General features: G+C 38.2%; 1 protein-coding gene across 2 annotated transcripts; it reads left to right on the forward strand.

The window, feature by feature from the left end:
• Nucleotides 1-1,995: 1,995 nt before the first annotated feature.
• On the forward strand, nucleotides 1,996-10,874 carry LOC141768914 (phospholipid phosphatase 1-like). 2 transcript variants are annotated; one of them, XM_074637435.1, is made up of 7 exons: nucleotides 1,996-2,144; nucleotides 2,378-2,470; nucleotides 6,336-6,487; nucleotides 6,572-6,852; nucleotides 8,183-8,240; nucleotides 8,700-8,876; nucleotides 10,060-10,874. In XM_074637435.1, exons 2-7 carry the CDS (start codon nucleotides 2,413-2,415, stop codon nucleotides 10,180-10,182), a joined length of 849 nt encoding a protein of 282 aa, XP_074493536.1. In that variant the 5' UTR covers nucleotides 1,996-2,144; nucleotides 2,378-2,412; the 3' UTR covers nucleotides 10,183-10,874. The 2 variants fall into 2 exon arrangements, with proteins under 2 accessions (XP_074493536.1, XP_074493535.1); XM_074637434.1 differs by having other exon boundaries at nucleotides 2,000-2,470.
• Nucleotides 10,875-14,430: the final 3,556 nt, after the last annotated feature.

A 14,430-nucleotide genomic window follows, 5' to 3' on the forward strand; every position in this document is an offset into this window, starting at 1 on the left:
CCTTCCCTGTCAACAGTCTGAAGGCTTCAGAGCTCTCTTTTTTTTATCATTCCCAAATAAATCAGATTCATAGATTTTTATCAACAGACATTTTGACTCGTTATAGCAGAAAAATATGTGTTACACTGATATTATTACATTGATATTTCACATCGATTGTGGCCTACATAGGCCTATTTTTGTGTAGTCTGAGACATAGTCTGTGTGACAAAACACCATAAAGAAACATGGGGGGAATTCCTACACAGTGATATCTAATCAATGAGGTGCATTGATGAGGAGACAGTAAACGCTCTCTCTTCTATTAATAGTGATACTGACGTCACCTCATTACCTCTGCAGACCTGCAGACCCAGGCAGAGGGAGGAGGAGGAGCTGCTGTGGATCGGCTGACGGCTGTCGTAGCGTCAACAGAGGCACGCGATAGGCCCGAGACTCCTATTACCACGTCCCTGTCCTGTGATGCATTCATATACAGCTCGGAAATTCCAATTAAAGTCTGTCCATTGATAGAAAATACATTACTCATCATTCTGTTTACTTGCCAAACAGGACTTTACCCTGCTCAGGATAACCTTGATTACAGGGGACCAGACAGTATGGCAGTAATCAATGATAACTTTAGATAACACCAGTGGTGGAAAGTACCTAGGCCAAGTAACAAGTAACTAAGTAGGCCTAGGCTACATTTACTCAATAGGCTACTGTAGCCAATTTTGAGGTAGGCTACTTTACTAGAGTATTTCCATTTTCTAATCCACTATATTTCAGATGAAAATATTAATACGCCATAGGCTATTAATTACACATTATTACACATTCATTTGACAACTTTAGTTACTAGTTAGGCTACTCTGCAGATTCAGCTTATTAATGCAAAATATCACCAACAAATTAAATATGATTTTTGTTTTATTATATATTATGCTAGCAGCAGTATAGGCCTATAAAGTAATTAAAATTAGCTCCACCTTTATCAGCTGCAACATTAAAGGCAAAGAGTAGGCTATAGAAGAAAAGAGATGAAACGCCTGTGTTTTTTTTGCCGCTGCCGCCAATTTGGACTGACAACGCTTATTATATTTATAATATAGTTTAGTAGAATATGACAATAAATATAAATAATTTTGTTTTACTTTTCTACAGTACTTTTTAGGCTTTATTATTCTGTTTCTCTACTTTTGATACTTTAAATATATTTTAATGCTAATCTTTTGTATTTTCACTTAAGTCAAATTTTGAATGAAGGACGTTGTCTTGTACCAGAGTATTTCTACAATGTGGTATTTCTACTTTTACTTAAGTAAAGTAAAAGGTGAGCACATGGATGACAGGTTGGACCGCCCACATGTGTGACTCTCAAGATCAGGAAAAACAAGGTTAAGATAACCTTTTCTTCTCAAGTATTTATTGTGTGTCCTTATCATACTGCAATATTAGAAACAAAATTAATTTCTGTAGCATTAGACATCTATTATAAAAAACAACATATTTTATATTTTTTGAGCATGGAGACTGACATCTATGGTTACTGTCTAAATATTCAGGGTGTAGAGAAAATCATGAAATCCCCTATTTTTAGAAAATGTTTATATATCAATAACTAATGATGCACAAGATGAAATGTAACTGCCATAAAAGTATTATAGAAATGAAAAAAAGGAAAATGCATAGAATGAACGTTATTGTAACGTTGTGGTAATGACATTTAGTAAGAACAAGTGATGAAAACCATAAAAAATAAACACGTGACAGATTAAAATCTTAACGACTAGCCTATGTCATTTTGTGTACCTGTTCAACTGATGGTTAAAATTCATAGAGGTTGATTTTTTAAAAATTTATATTTAGAAGAGTCAAAAGTGCTCGTAGTTGCAGAAACACCCTCATAAATATTGTGATGAATTGCACTTTTATTACCAAACTCTTTCCGCCCACCTAACGTCACAACAAACCAGCTAAGAACATTGAACTCTGATTTGTCCCAGCCTCACGTGAAGGCATCATTAAATCACAACGCGAGAGGAGCGCTCCTGCCTCTCAGGTAATGTGTCTCACATGAGGAGGACAGAGGACAGAGGACAGATGATTATGAGCTGAAGACATCCTGCTGCTGCTGTTATGGTTTGTGAGCAGTTGAGAGGGTGAGCGGCTGTGTGTCCTGGTGTTAGATTAGAGTTAGACTTTAGTTATCTGTTATTATCTAGTCTATACATAGATATATATTTATATATATAATCTCCCGGTATAGTTTCTGGGACAGTCCTGGAGTTTGGTGGTAGTAGCACAATGACACTGTTTTAATTGTGTGCTGGAGTATATAGAGAGACATGTGCGGCAGATAGGCTGCGTCTCATGGACAGGACATTCTATACAGAGACAGACACCAGAAGAAGAAGAAGGACACGCAACATGTTTGAAGCTGCAGGGATCCCTCTCATCGGGCTGGACATAATCTGTCTCATCCTCGGTATGTAAACGTGCATGAACCTTTTAATCCGTTTTGTTTAATGATCAAGCTCGTTAAAGTGGAACTTTCTTTGTCATCAAACTCCTGCAGCAACTCTTCTGGTATGTGGAGACATGATGAAGTATGGCCTGGCTGGTTAAGCAAATCTAATGATTTGCATACACGTCATATATAACTACACACACTGGGAGGCTTGAGGTTTTAGGGAACCTGGCAGGAAGATGGAAAAAAAGGCAACAAAGTCTGTGTGTGTGTTTTTCCACCAAGTAAAGCTGTATTTTTAGCTCAGTGTTTGTAATGTAATCATATAGCACAGAGACAAGCTGCAGGGCTGCCCAATGTAATAAACAATACTGCAGTAAAATAAATTAAAGAAACCTTTGTACTGTGTGTGAGGGCACTCAGATAGTTCAGTTTGATTACTGCTGTATGAGATAAAGAGGGAGAGGTTTTACTCAGCAGTCCTTCCCTGTGATTAACCTGCACTCAGTCACTGCTTAGTCAGTGTCTTGTGGTTGGCTGATGTGCTGCTGACTGGACACCAATCCTCCCATTCTGCGTTGATGCTGGCAGCAACAATCAAACTGGAAAGTCCTTCTTGTATGTTGTGGAAACTTTAGTATATGTGGGACACTCCTGTAATGATAATAATAATAATAAGAAGAAGCAGAAGTATTCACATAAGAAAAGTAGAAATATCACAATGTAAAAAATAAAATATAAATTAAGTTAAATATGGTAAATTAAGTTACTTTATTTACAAGGAGTTTGATTTTCTGATAACAACAAAAGGTGGTGAGGCAGACAAAAGGAAAAGGGGATATTAGAGGGTGCTGTTAGAAATCAAGGAAATAAATAGAACAAAAGGACTCCTAAAAAGAAATGGGAGCTATGTAACAAAACTTACTACAAAAAAATTGGATGGAAAATAAAACCTCACTTATTAACTTTACTTGTGATAAACTCACTTTACAGTGATACAGACAACAATACATCTAAAGTGTTGCAAATCAGTCTCTAAAGTACACTAACCTGGCCCCCACTTTCTCCAATCTAATAACGAGCACCTTTTACAACATTAACCATCACAATCAAAGACGCGAGTTCCTCAGAGGAACATACCTTTAAAGGTACAGAAGCGAGTTGTTCACACCAAATCAAATTGGGGCTCGGGCTGGCCGAGCAATTGAGTCTTCATTAGCTGATTATAGCTCCTTGGGGATTGGAGGACCGGACCGATTGCCGCTCCAATCAGAAACGTCTAGCTCGAAGAGGGGCGAGCCCTCGGCAGGTGGGACCAATCCCTCCTCAGAGACCACACATCCTGAGTTGCATATACACAGAGATATGCACTACCTGGGCAGGTTAAGCAAGTTGTGGCCATAACAGTTATGAATTCCAAAGTTGGCTATTTTGGTATCATAAGCAAAAATAGATTTATCCATAATGCGTGAATGTTATATTACTAATATTAGACCATTATATTATTATTACTGATGCATCAATGTGTAAGCAGCGTTTTACCGTTGTAGTTGTTCGAGGTGAAGCTGATTTTAACTAGTTTATATATTCTTCTGTCGTTTAATCTATAACAATGCGTCACAATGTATGTTTAAATTCGTTTAAAAAAGTAACAATCTGAAAGCAAATTCATGGGACCTTTAAGATTTATCGTAAACTTGGAAATCAAAATGTGGATTCTCGTGATTCACAACATGAGCACAAGTAAACAGTCTGAGCTGCTGACAAAAAAATATATATTGTTGCATGGAAACTACATAGGGTGTAAAATCTGTCTTTCTCTAGTACTGACGGAGAGCCATGTTTAACAGAAACAGGATTTCTCTTCTCTGCAAAAGTATTTTATAAAACCGTGTGTCTACTTGCAACAGGATTAAAGAGATTATTGTGAAAAATTCTCAGATCTAGTTATAACAAGCGCATGCTACAGGTTGAAAAAAACCCTGACAAGGAAACTGTAAACTAATCCTGAAGATAGAATAGAGAAAAATGATATCCCCTTCAAATAAAAACATCATACACAATGGAATAATTTGGACAAGAACAATTTTTCATCACAAGCGCAGAACAAAGGAATTTGACAACAAGCTTTAGAGTTACGCTATACAAATAGTTTCCCATTCTCATGTGTAGGATAATAAAAGAAGATACAAAAGTCCCTTAAACTAGGCCTCTGCTTAATTGAACGAAAATCTGAGCAAAAATGATGAACTACATTAATATGAAATCACCTGAGTAATTTAATCCAGCTCTACATACAACCTTTGCTGATATTGTCCCCTTTCTTTAAGATTAAAAGAGTAAAAAGTCCAATATTTCTCTCTGAAATGTAAAGTAACATATGGTAAAGTATCTATAAATTATACCCAAGTACAATACTTGTGTAAATGTCCTTAGTTACATTACACCACTGTGTAAAACAGAGTTTTAATCTCAGTGAGGCTGTTTTTCTCCTCCTATTAACATGTCGTCTATGCTTAACTTATCACTAATTCATTATTTTTCTTGAATTATTAATTCATTGATATTTACATCTTGACCTATGTCACACAACTGTTGTCTTTTAAGATGGGATTTCTCTTTTTGGGTGTATTTAATACTTTAAAACTTGTCTGCTTTCTGAGCAGTTATGTGCATACATGATTATCTAGTGAATAGACGTCTTGATAAAGGTGGGTGGGCTGTCAAAACACATCGAACAATTAAGGATATAAATCCAGGATTTTATCATTCTATCCCTGATAAAGTCTGATATATTGGACTTTTATAATTATATTCCAATGTTAAATAAAATAAACCAAACCAAGCCCAAAAATCCTGGTTGAATAAAGTTAGCCTACATATAAGTATTCTTCTGTGCAATTCACCAAGTTATGTCACATTAGATGTCTGTTATATGTGGTAATATTATTTATATGTGAAAAATTGGTGTGCTCAACTTAATTGTCTTTAGAGTATGATGGGTGCCCAAGCCGATATACAGTATATACTGTATATCTTTGCAATATCACCTGTCTACACCTGGTTTCGTAAGCTAATGCCTTTAAATATTTCCATATCTGAATGCAAGACCTATAATAATCTATGTAAGTTGTTTGCAACAACTGCAACATAAAGGAGATTTGAAAGCACTCATAGAGAGAATAAAAATCAGAGACTAAATGTGCACAGCAATCCTAATTAAAGTAGACACTAGGCCTATTGTGAAATATTAACTACATGGTCAGATCAGTATAGTCCACTGATGTTATTCACAGCCAGTTTGAGTACTCTGAACTTCAAAAGACCGCAGCCAGTCAGTGTAATTCACCCTGCAGTAGGTTTAAATGAACAGGCCTAAACAAAGGTCTGTGACTGTGTGGTAACTCATTTAGCCAAAAGGCATCGTTGGCGATGATCTAAGAATGTCTGGTATTGCATTACTGACTTCAGGTTAGCCAAATGCATTTGGTTTGTCTGCGAGGGGAATAATAAGTATGTGAAACCAAAGCAAGTCAAAGCATGTTTTATGTGCTTTGGTGGTGATTTGCAGTATTTCTCTGTAGTAACTCAAGGCCTCGAGCCTTCAATTAAGTTATTGTGCAACTATGTGTTTGAACAGACAGAATTTTTTTCCTTGCAGCTAAATGAAACCCACAAGAGTCACCAGCCTCTTTTTCAGGAGGGGGAAATGCCCGTGTGATGCCAACAGTGCATGTTTCCTGTGACTAAAACGTGAAATTGTGTAATAACCGTAGTAACTCTGAGTCACACAAGTATTTGTATTGATTAAATAAGATGTAAGACAATGTGACAAAGAGGTAGAATTTATACTAATCATCTGCCTCTTTCCTCATTGTAACAGTTGGACTTCCATTTTTTATCCTCACCCCTCAACACAACCCGTTCAAACGGGGTTTCTTCTGCAGCGATGAGTCCATCAGATACCCCCTCAAAGATGACACCATATCCTACCAGCTGCTGGGAGGAGTCATGATCCCCTTCACACTGATTGTGGTGCGTCAACAGTCGTCTTCTTCCATACGTTCTCTAACCTTTTAAATGTTGAGTTTACTTATTGTTTAATCTCCTCTGTTGCAGATCGTCTGCGGCGAGAGCCTTTCTGTTTACTTGTCTCGCATCCAGAACCAGTCTATGGGGACCAAGTACGTGGCGTGTGTCTACAAAGCTGTGGGCAGCTATGTGTTCGGAGCTGCTGCTAGCCAGTCTCTGACTGACATAGCCAAGTACTCCATCGGCCGTCTGCGGCCCAACTTCCTGGCTGTATGCCAACCAGTCTGGAGCAGCATCAACTGCAAAACTGGCGGATACATCGAGAACTTCACCTGCACTGGAGAGAAGTTTCTGGTAGATGAGGCCAGGTACGGTAACGGTCCTGAACATGGATTAGATGAAACCTACAAGAGATAGCTTCTGTTTTAGGAGGGGAAATTAATTTTCTCAGGCCAGGTTAGGTCGTCTTTATTGTCCCACGAGGGGAAATTTGAACGGGTTCCCTGAAACAACGTCTGGAGGGTTAAAAGCTTAAACTCCTTCAGGAGTGGACGGTCCTGGCAGTCCAATATAGCATTAGCCCTTCTAAGGACCTTTCTGTTATAAATGTCCAAGAGGATCACGCCTCCCTAAAATCTTACTAGCCATTTTAACAAGACAAGAACAAGTCTGTTCTTTTTGGACAAATTTAGATTTCCAAACCAAGTAATAATACTAAAGGTTAAAAGAGATTCAATCAAACATTTGTAACAGAGAGTCATCATCTCAGAAGAAACGTTGAAAGTAAACTGACTAAATCATAACATTATTAGGATTGTGTAATAGTAGAGTCTCACTGGGAGGAGCCTGATCATCTAAGAGTGTTCAGTTATTTTGCCTTACTTTGCGATACATGTAACTTCTATGAATGTTGGGGTTAACTATCATCCAATATATCAAAATTGATCTTTTATTTTCAAGCTGGCAGTCCTTAAAGGGAAACTCCAGTGATTTAGCAGTTCCATAAAGTTGTGGTGCTTAAAAAGAGACAGATCAAAAGGAGAATAGTCAAAATGTGTGCAGTCAGCCAAGATACACCCTGATTTTTAGTCCCTAAAACTCTAAATCGTACACTTTCCGCAATGCAATTTATTAAGAAGATAACTTTATTGAGCTTTACTGGGTAATTTGAATGTCCCAGCATCAGAAGTAGAAAAACAGATGCATAAATAAAACTTTAAAAGACTTTAAAATCCAGAATACTACATGCATTATGAACATCTACTATTTACAAATGAACCATGAAAAAGAGCTACTAAATACTCTATACAACAACATTAATCATTAACTATAAAGAATGTAATAATGTCTTTTTGTTAGACCCTCCCTACCTGGTAAACGCCCACGTCTTTCAAAGGCTGTGCCCCAGTTATGATTTACAGTATGATATCAGTAGAGTTATTTCCAGATAGAGGTCATCTAGAGTCACAGCCGACATTATACAACTGTTTTCACAGGTTAAATTGTGCTCCCTAGCAACTAGTAAACTGATTCTGATGTGTAAAATTAGTTGAGTTTTGCCCTTTAATTTATTTCTGAATTTATATCAGTATGGTAAAATGATAGAGTGATACATTTTGATTACAATAGACCTTTGTTATGAAGGAATGAAAACTGACTTAATTAAGCTGATGCATCTCTTTTGTTTATCTTTTGTAGACTGTCCTTCTACTCTGGCCATTCATCCTTCTCCATGTACTGCATGCTGTTCCTTGTAGTAAGTGCATATTTTCTACTTCGAAAAACTATTTATAGCCTAAATGTGGCTTACAGTTGAGTGCTAGAAATTCTTATTCTAATAAATAGCTTTGCTTGCTCTGTTTTACTGTCTATACCATTCAAATTTACACTATAAATTACTTAAACTCATTTATGCCATTGTCAAAAAAGTTGACGTATTATAGACCTTTTCAAACTTGAAAACAGAAACATTCTAAATGGTCCCTTTCTATTTCCTGTTGCAATGTTTGTTAATGCCGTAGCTGACAGGAAGTAAACTTGGACCAAAGCTGTTGCCCTAGCAACAGAATGGCAATGAAAATTCTCTTCAGCTAACGCATTAGCTGCCAACACCTGTACTGTAAATATCAGCTTGGTCAATATAAACTGCATGCCTGCTGACCACATAGCTTTTTTGTTTCTAATATTGAATCATTTCCTCTTCCTCCTCCTGTAGCTGTACATTCAAGCTAGACTGAGGTCAGAATGGTCGAGGCTTCTCCGTCCCACCATCCAGTTCTTCCTGATTGCCACTGCTGTGTATGTGGGTCTGTCCCGGGTGTCTGACTACAAACATCACTGGAGTGATGTGCTCACTGGCCTCCTGCAAGGAGGCTTAGTGGCTACTCTCACAGTAAGTTTCATCCAAAGACCTATTAGGATAATGGCAAAGCGAGGCATAATGCATCTTTTATGGAGTATTATCACAGTATATGCAATTGAAAACGTCAAGTTAGTTTATTTAGAAGGAGCACATTGACCATGTTTGCTTTTAAAAAGAGGTTAAAGACTTGAACGTGCAGTTCTCAGAGCTTTAAAGTTAGAAAAATCATCTTATAACACAGTGTCTAACAGTATCATATGCATTATCAGCTCACTCCATCTATTCATTGAAGCTATATGATGTTTACACAGTGAAATATTTAAAGACTTAATGATTTTTATAGCCTCACCATTCAAATCAAATGTAAATATTCAAGATATGTTGAATATCTTTGTGATCTCCACTAGAATTTAAAAAAATTTCTGTGTGTTTGAAAAATGAGTGTCTAATAACTGACCCACTATTTAATCAGTGAGATTGAAAACATAAAAGTGTTAAATCGTTAGAATCATGAATAAATAAATAATTAAACAGGTAAATGTAAAAGATAAAAAAGCCATTTTACGCAGAAACACACTAAAGAGAGCATGTAAGTGAAGTCTGATCTACTTCAATGATGTTATCCATCTTCATAGTACAATTCTAATAAAGTTTTAATAACGCTATGATCACACTATGAGCGACACAGCGACAGGAAACAAGCCATTTTCAATGGAAGCCATTGACATACAGCTACAAACTGACGCCTGACACTTGTCGCTGCGTGACGCGCTTCAAGTAAAGTTGAGCTGGTCTCAACTTTTTTCAGCGCTCCAATGACGTTGTGAAGCGTCAACCAATCATATGTTTTCGTTTCACCCTGTTCCGTTCCATCTAAAAAATAGCCAGTTCCCGGTGCTCTTTAACAACATAAATACGTCAACGAGCGTTTGAGCCACACTTTAACAGCGACTCTGTGACAATGTAGCTGGCCACGCTGGCCGTTTTCTTGCTTTTGTCGCTCGTAGTGTGAAAATGGCTTTAGGGGTGTTGGTCAGGAGGTAGAGCAGGGTCGTCCGTTGGCGGTTTGAGCCAAGTTGTTGGGCGAGCCATTCACTGTGAATGAGTGATTGAGAGGCACATTGTAAAGCACTAAGATCGGTAAGGTAGAAAGGTGCTATATACTGTAAATGCAGTCCATTTACAATCAATAATTTGCTTGTTTTTTCTGCAGGTGTTCTGTGTGTCCAATTTCTTTGAACAGCCAGTGGACCCCGTGGTGTCACAGGAGGAAGACAGCTCACACACCAGTTTACAGGAACACCCTTCCAATGGGAACCACTATGGCAGCACATAGTGAATCCAAGGCCTCAAAGACTCTACTATAGGGCCTTTATCAATGAACTGCAGGTGTTTTGTATTAACTGCTGGCTGTTTCTGTGCGTTTCTTCAACTCAGTTTGCCCGGTGGAGTCGACGCCGCTGCCTTTAGCTGCTACCTTCGGTGTGGTCGGTAAACTTTGATTAAAGGAAGAAAAGTGCACTACAGAAGACAGTTCTTGCACTTTACTGAGATATAAAGAAGCAGAACTTTCTGCAGACAGGTTTGGGGTAAATCCAAGAAAATACAGCATGTTGGGTTTACCTTAGAAAAAGTTTTTTTTACAGTGTGAGCTGAACTGGTGTATATTGGTCGGATGTTGCCATCATGAATGAATGAAATTCCTTTTGCCCAGAATATAATGAGCGTCTGTGTGCGCGCTGCAAGCAGGCTTGTAGAGAGAGCCTGGCACCTGTGAATAAGAAAAAACCTGGACTGTCGACTTCAAATGGAGACTGAACTCAGAAATAATATATTTGATGTTGATGTTTTTGCAGCCTGCTGTTATTTCCCTTCCCTCATATTATTTCATGTATGACATTTCTTTTCTTTTTTTTTACAATTTGTATGAAGCTCTATGTTTTTGTCGATGCAGAAGCTTTAAACAGTATTGTTTAGAGCAGTACTGGGAAAAAGTGTGTGACAAATAAAGAGAGCTCTGTTTTGCTACTTTGTTACAAAGGAATGAAATGATTCCTATTATGTAAGTATATATAATGCAAGTGAATGAAGCCTTGGATACGGTGCAGCAGAATAGCAATATTGTCTTTTTCTAGTGAAACTGCAGCGTAGGGTGTAGCATCAAGGAAGAGAAACCAAAAGACTTTGGGTGCGTCATTCACTGTCTGTGCAGACAGACCATAGAAACCACAAGCATGCAAATATACCTCTTCTGATGACAGTGGAAACACATGTTTGTTTGTTATCCGGGTGGTATCGTTAACAAGCAGACTATCGCTGCATATCCTCGCTGTTTCTAACAGGAAGAGGTCAGCTTGTCTTGACCAATGGAAACCTTCAGCAGACAGGTGCTGATCCTTGGCCGCTAATGTCCGAGTTGAGGATCTGCTTTGGAATTGAAATCCTATTACAGTGAACTAGGTTTAGTTTAACACACAGTGACAGCAATAAACCACACTCATCAATGTCAGCTCAGGTCTACAGGCTCCATGCAAAACCACTTATGTATGGCCATGTATCAGCGGGGCAAGTGTGATTATTCTGCACTCTTGTGTTTATAGGTGCACAACTACTATGTAGTGAGCCAAATACAGGTTGAAGACAGTCGACCTTTGAGGTGGAAGCAATGTCAAACTGTGAAAACAGTATCGGACAACACGTTCAATGTTATGTAGAATAAGGTGAATTAGAACGGTAACAAGAAAACGGAATTCACAAAATAGACTATGGTAGGCCAGCTGTCAATTAAGATATCATGCCAAGTATCACAGCAATAAAGCTGCGTTCAGGCCATACTATATAAGAGTTATCCTAATGAGTTTCCGACTCATGTCAACTTCATAATTACGAGAGCTCAGATTTATCCATCTTGTCACAATTGCTTCAGTTTAGTAATATATCGCCCCTTTGCCTCTGTCAGCTTCTCTTTACATGGGTATGTGTCTTTCGCACGTACTTTGTACATTTCTGTTGATGAACGATTGACAGATGACAGATGAATAGACCGGTGACAGATAATGATAGTCTACCTCCGTCTGCAACCCTCCAAAAATGTCGGCACGCCCCAGAATGCTACGCAATTCCCATTCCCTTTAAACGATCTACACGGCGGTTACATGAACGTGAGTAATCTTGGCTATACACAACGAGGCTTTAAAGGCGGACGAGTTGGCGTGATGGCGTTTAGTAGTCTCATTTAGCCGCCTTTTTTAAGACATGTAAAAGCTTCAAAATTCACGAGTGGGGCATTTGACGTATTTTATATTGTAGAACAAAACGTTAAAATCTCTTCAGCTTGTGTTAACCACAGACCTTATTTCAGGCATCTAACTCAAAACCCATCCAAATAACCCATTGACTTCTAGACGGGGGAACCGTAAGTGCTACAACGCTAACTCATTTCTTTGGGAAATGGTTTTGGTATTCATGTCTGCACCACTCCATAGTGAGCAAATTACATAATCAATATTGAATTTCTATAAACGTGAGTTTTGTTTCACCCTGTTGTCTCGTGTGACAACTTTCCATGTTTCAGTTCCTGTTATTAAAGCTTCAGTTATTCTCAACTGACATTACTGCCGTTACCACAGCTTGTCATTTTTTAGGAACGTGTTGAAGTAGGAAAATTCCAGAGGAATCTACCATTGTCTCTTTATTGACTAAACTCTTGCTGACATGATTGAGCAAATTTGATTAAGAGGCCAAACAGCACTAGTGCTAGTACTACTTAGGGAACAATGTGAATGGGTGTTTCACAGATTCCAAGCACTTCAATGTGAAACTATGCGTGCGATGCATAAAGAGAACTGAGCAGGGATGTAGAAATAGACGGTTAAAAATGCTGCGTGAAATTTCCTGGGGAAATTGCAAAAAGCTATTTAAAAAAGAAAGAACCAATTATATATGCATTAGGGAGTGTTCTGCTACATCACTAAAAAAGAGAATTTGGAGACTATTGCTGGATCATGACTCCAAGTTCGTTTGTCTATTGAAAAACTGCTCATGTTGCTGTAGCATCACTTCTACCTCCCCCCACTATGTCTGTAATCGGACCGGTCATGTTGTCTGCTGCTCCACAGAGCTCTCTCTTGTTGTCACGCTGACCTCGACAATAGTCTTTATTGAAAGCAGCTCCATTCACTCTCACATGTCACATGTCTGACTTTATCTTACCAGGCAGCGATGCCACCGGAGAAACAAGTGACTCAGAGTGCAGCGTGCATTGGCAGCTATTAAAGAACTGGCACTGAAACACCATACATTTAATTTCCCTCACACTACCTTTACTTTTGTTCCTTACGCATACTTTGCCAGCCCTCTTCTCTTGAGATAATGACTGCTCAAATAGCATCCCACTAGAGGATCCTTTTAACAGTATTGATTGTTTCAAAAAACAAAGAGGGAGAAAGTAATGGATACAAATGGAGTCATAAGTGGTCTTGAACTCCATCCAACTCAGAGAGAACAAAAGGCTTGACTGGAACAACACCTCCGTCTGTCTCATCTTGTTCCTGTTTGAGAGGAGACAAAAAAACAGAAGTACAGCATTGGGAAATGAGGTGTGGATAGCAGGTTGGGCAGGGTGATTTGGTATTTCCACAATCACAAATTTAAAGTTCATATCCCCATATGAACTTTAAATTTGTGATTGTGGAAAAACAGATATTACACAAGAGCACAGCAACTGATCCCTCATGAGTAATCTGCATGGTCATGGTGGTGGGAATATTGTTACTCTCAACACTGGTGTGAAATCCTGAGTGGGGCGGGAGAGGAAGTTATATTGGATATTGGGACATATTGCAGTTGAGTTTCAGAAAGTTTATAAATATAATATTTAATTGTGATTGAATGCATGACTGTCCATAGTTAATCGTGATTCATCGCAAATAAATCACACATTTTTATTTGTTCAAAATGAGCCTTTTTGTCAAGTATTTAATACTCTTAACAATAAGTATATAATTTATTTATTTTTGGAAATCAATTAACGACACAAAACAATGACAAATATTGTCCAGAAACCCTCACAGGTACTGCATTAGGCATAAAAAATATGCTCAAATCATAACATGGCAAACTCAAGCCCAACAGACAACAGCTGTCAGTGTGTCAGTGTGCTGACTTGACTATAACTTGCCCCAGAACTGCATGTAATTATAATAAAGTGGGCAAGTCTGTAAAGGGGAGATTTGTGGGTACCCATAGAACCCATTTACATTCACATATCTTGAGGTCAGAGGTCAAGGGACCCCTTCGAAAATGGCCATAAGTTTTTCCTCACGACAATTTAGCATAAGTTTAGAGCGTTATTTAGCCTCCTTCACGACAGGCTAGTATGACACAGTACATGTACTGTATATATATATGACAGAGATATCAATGATGCTGCATCCTTGTGAAGACACAGTTGAAAACTATTGTGTCGTTAAGCCCGAGTAACTCAATCTACTTTGTGGCATCTACAGCCACCTACTGGACAAGTGTCAAGTTACATGCTTAGAATTAATCAGTTGATAAATTGATGTATAGAAAATCAATCTGC

The sequence above is a fragment of the Sebastes fasciatus genome, chromosome 6 (genome assembly GCF_043250625.1).
Source record: "Sebastes fasciatus isolate fSebFas1 chromosome 6, fSebFas1.pri, whole genome shotgun sequence".
Taxonomy (NCBI): Eukaryota; Metazoa; Chordata; class Actinopteri; order Perciformes; family Sebastidae; genus Sebastes; species Sebastes fasciatus.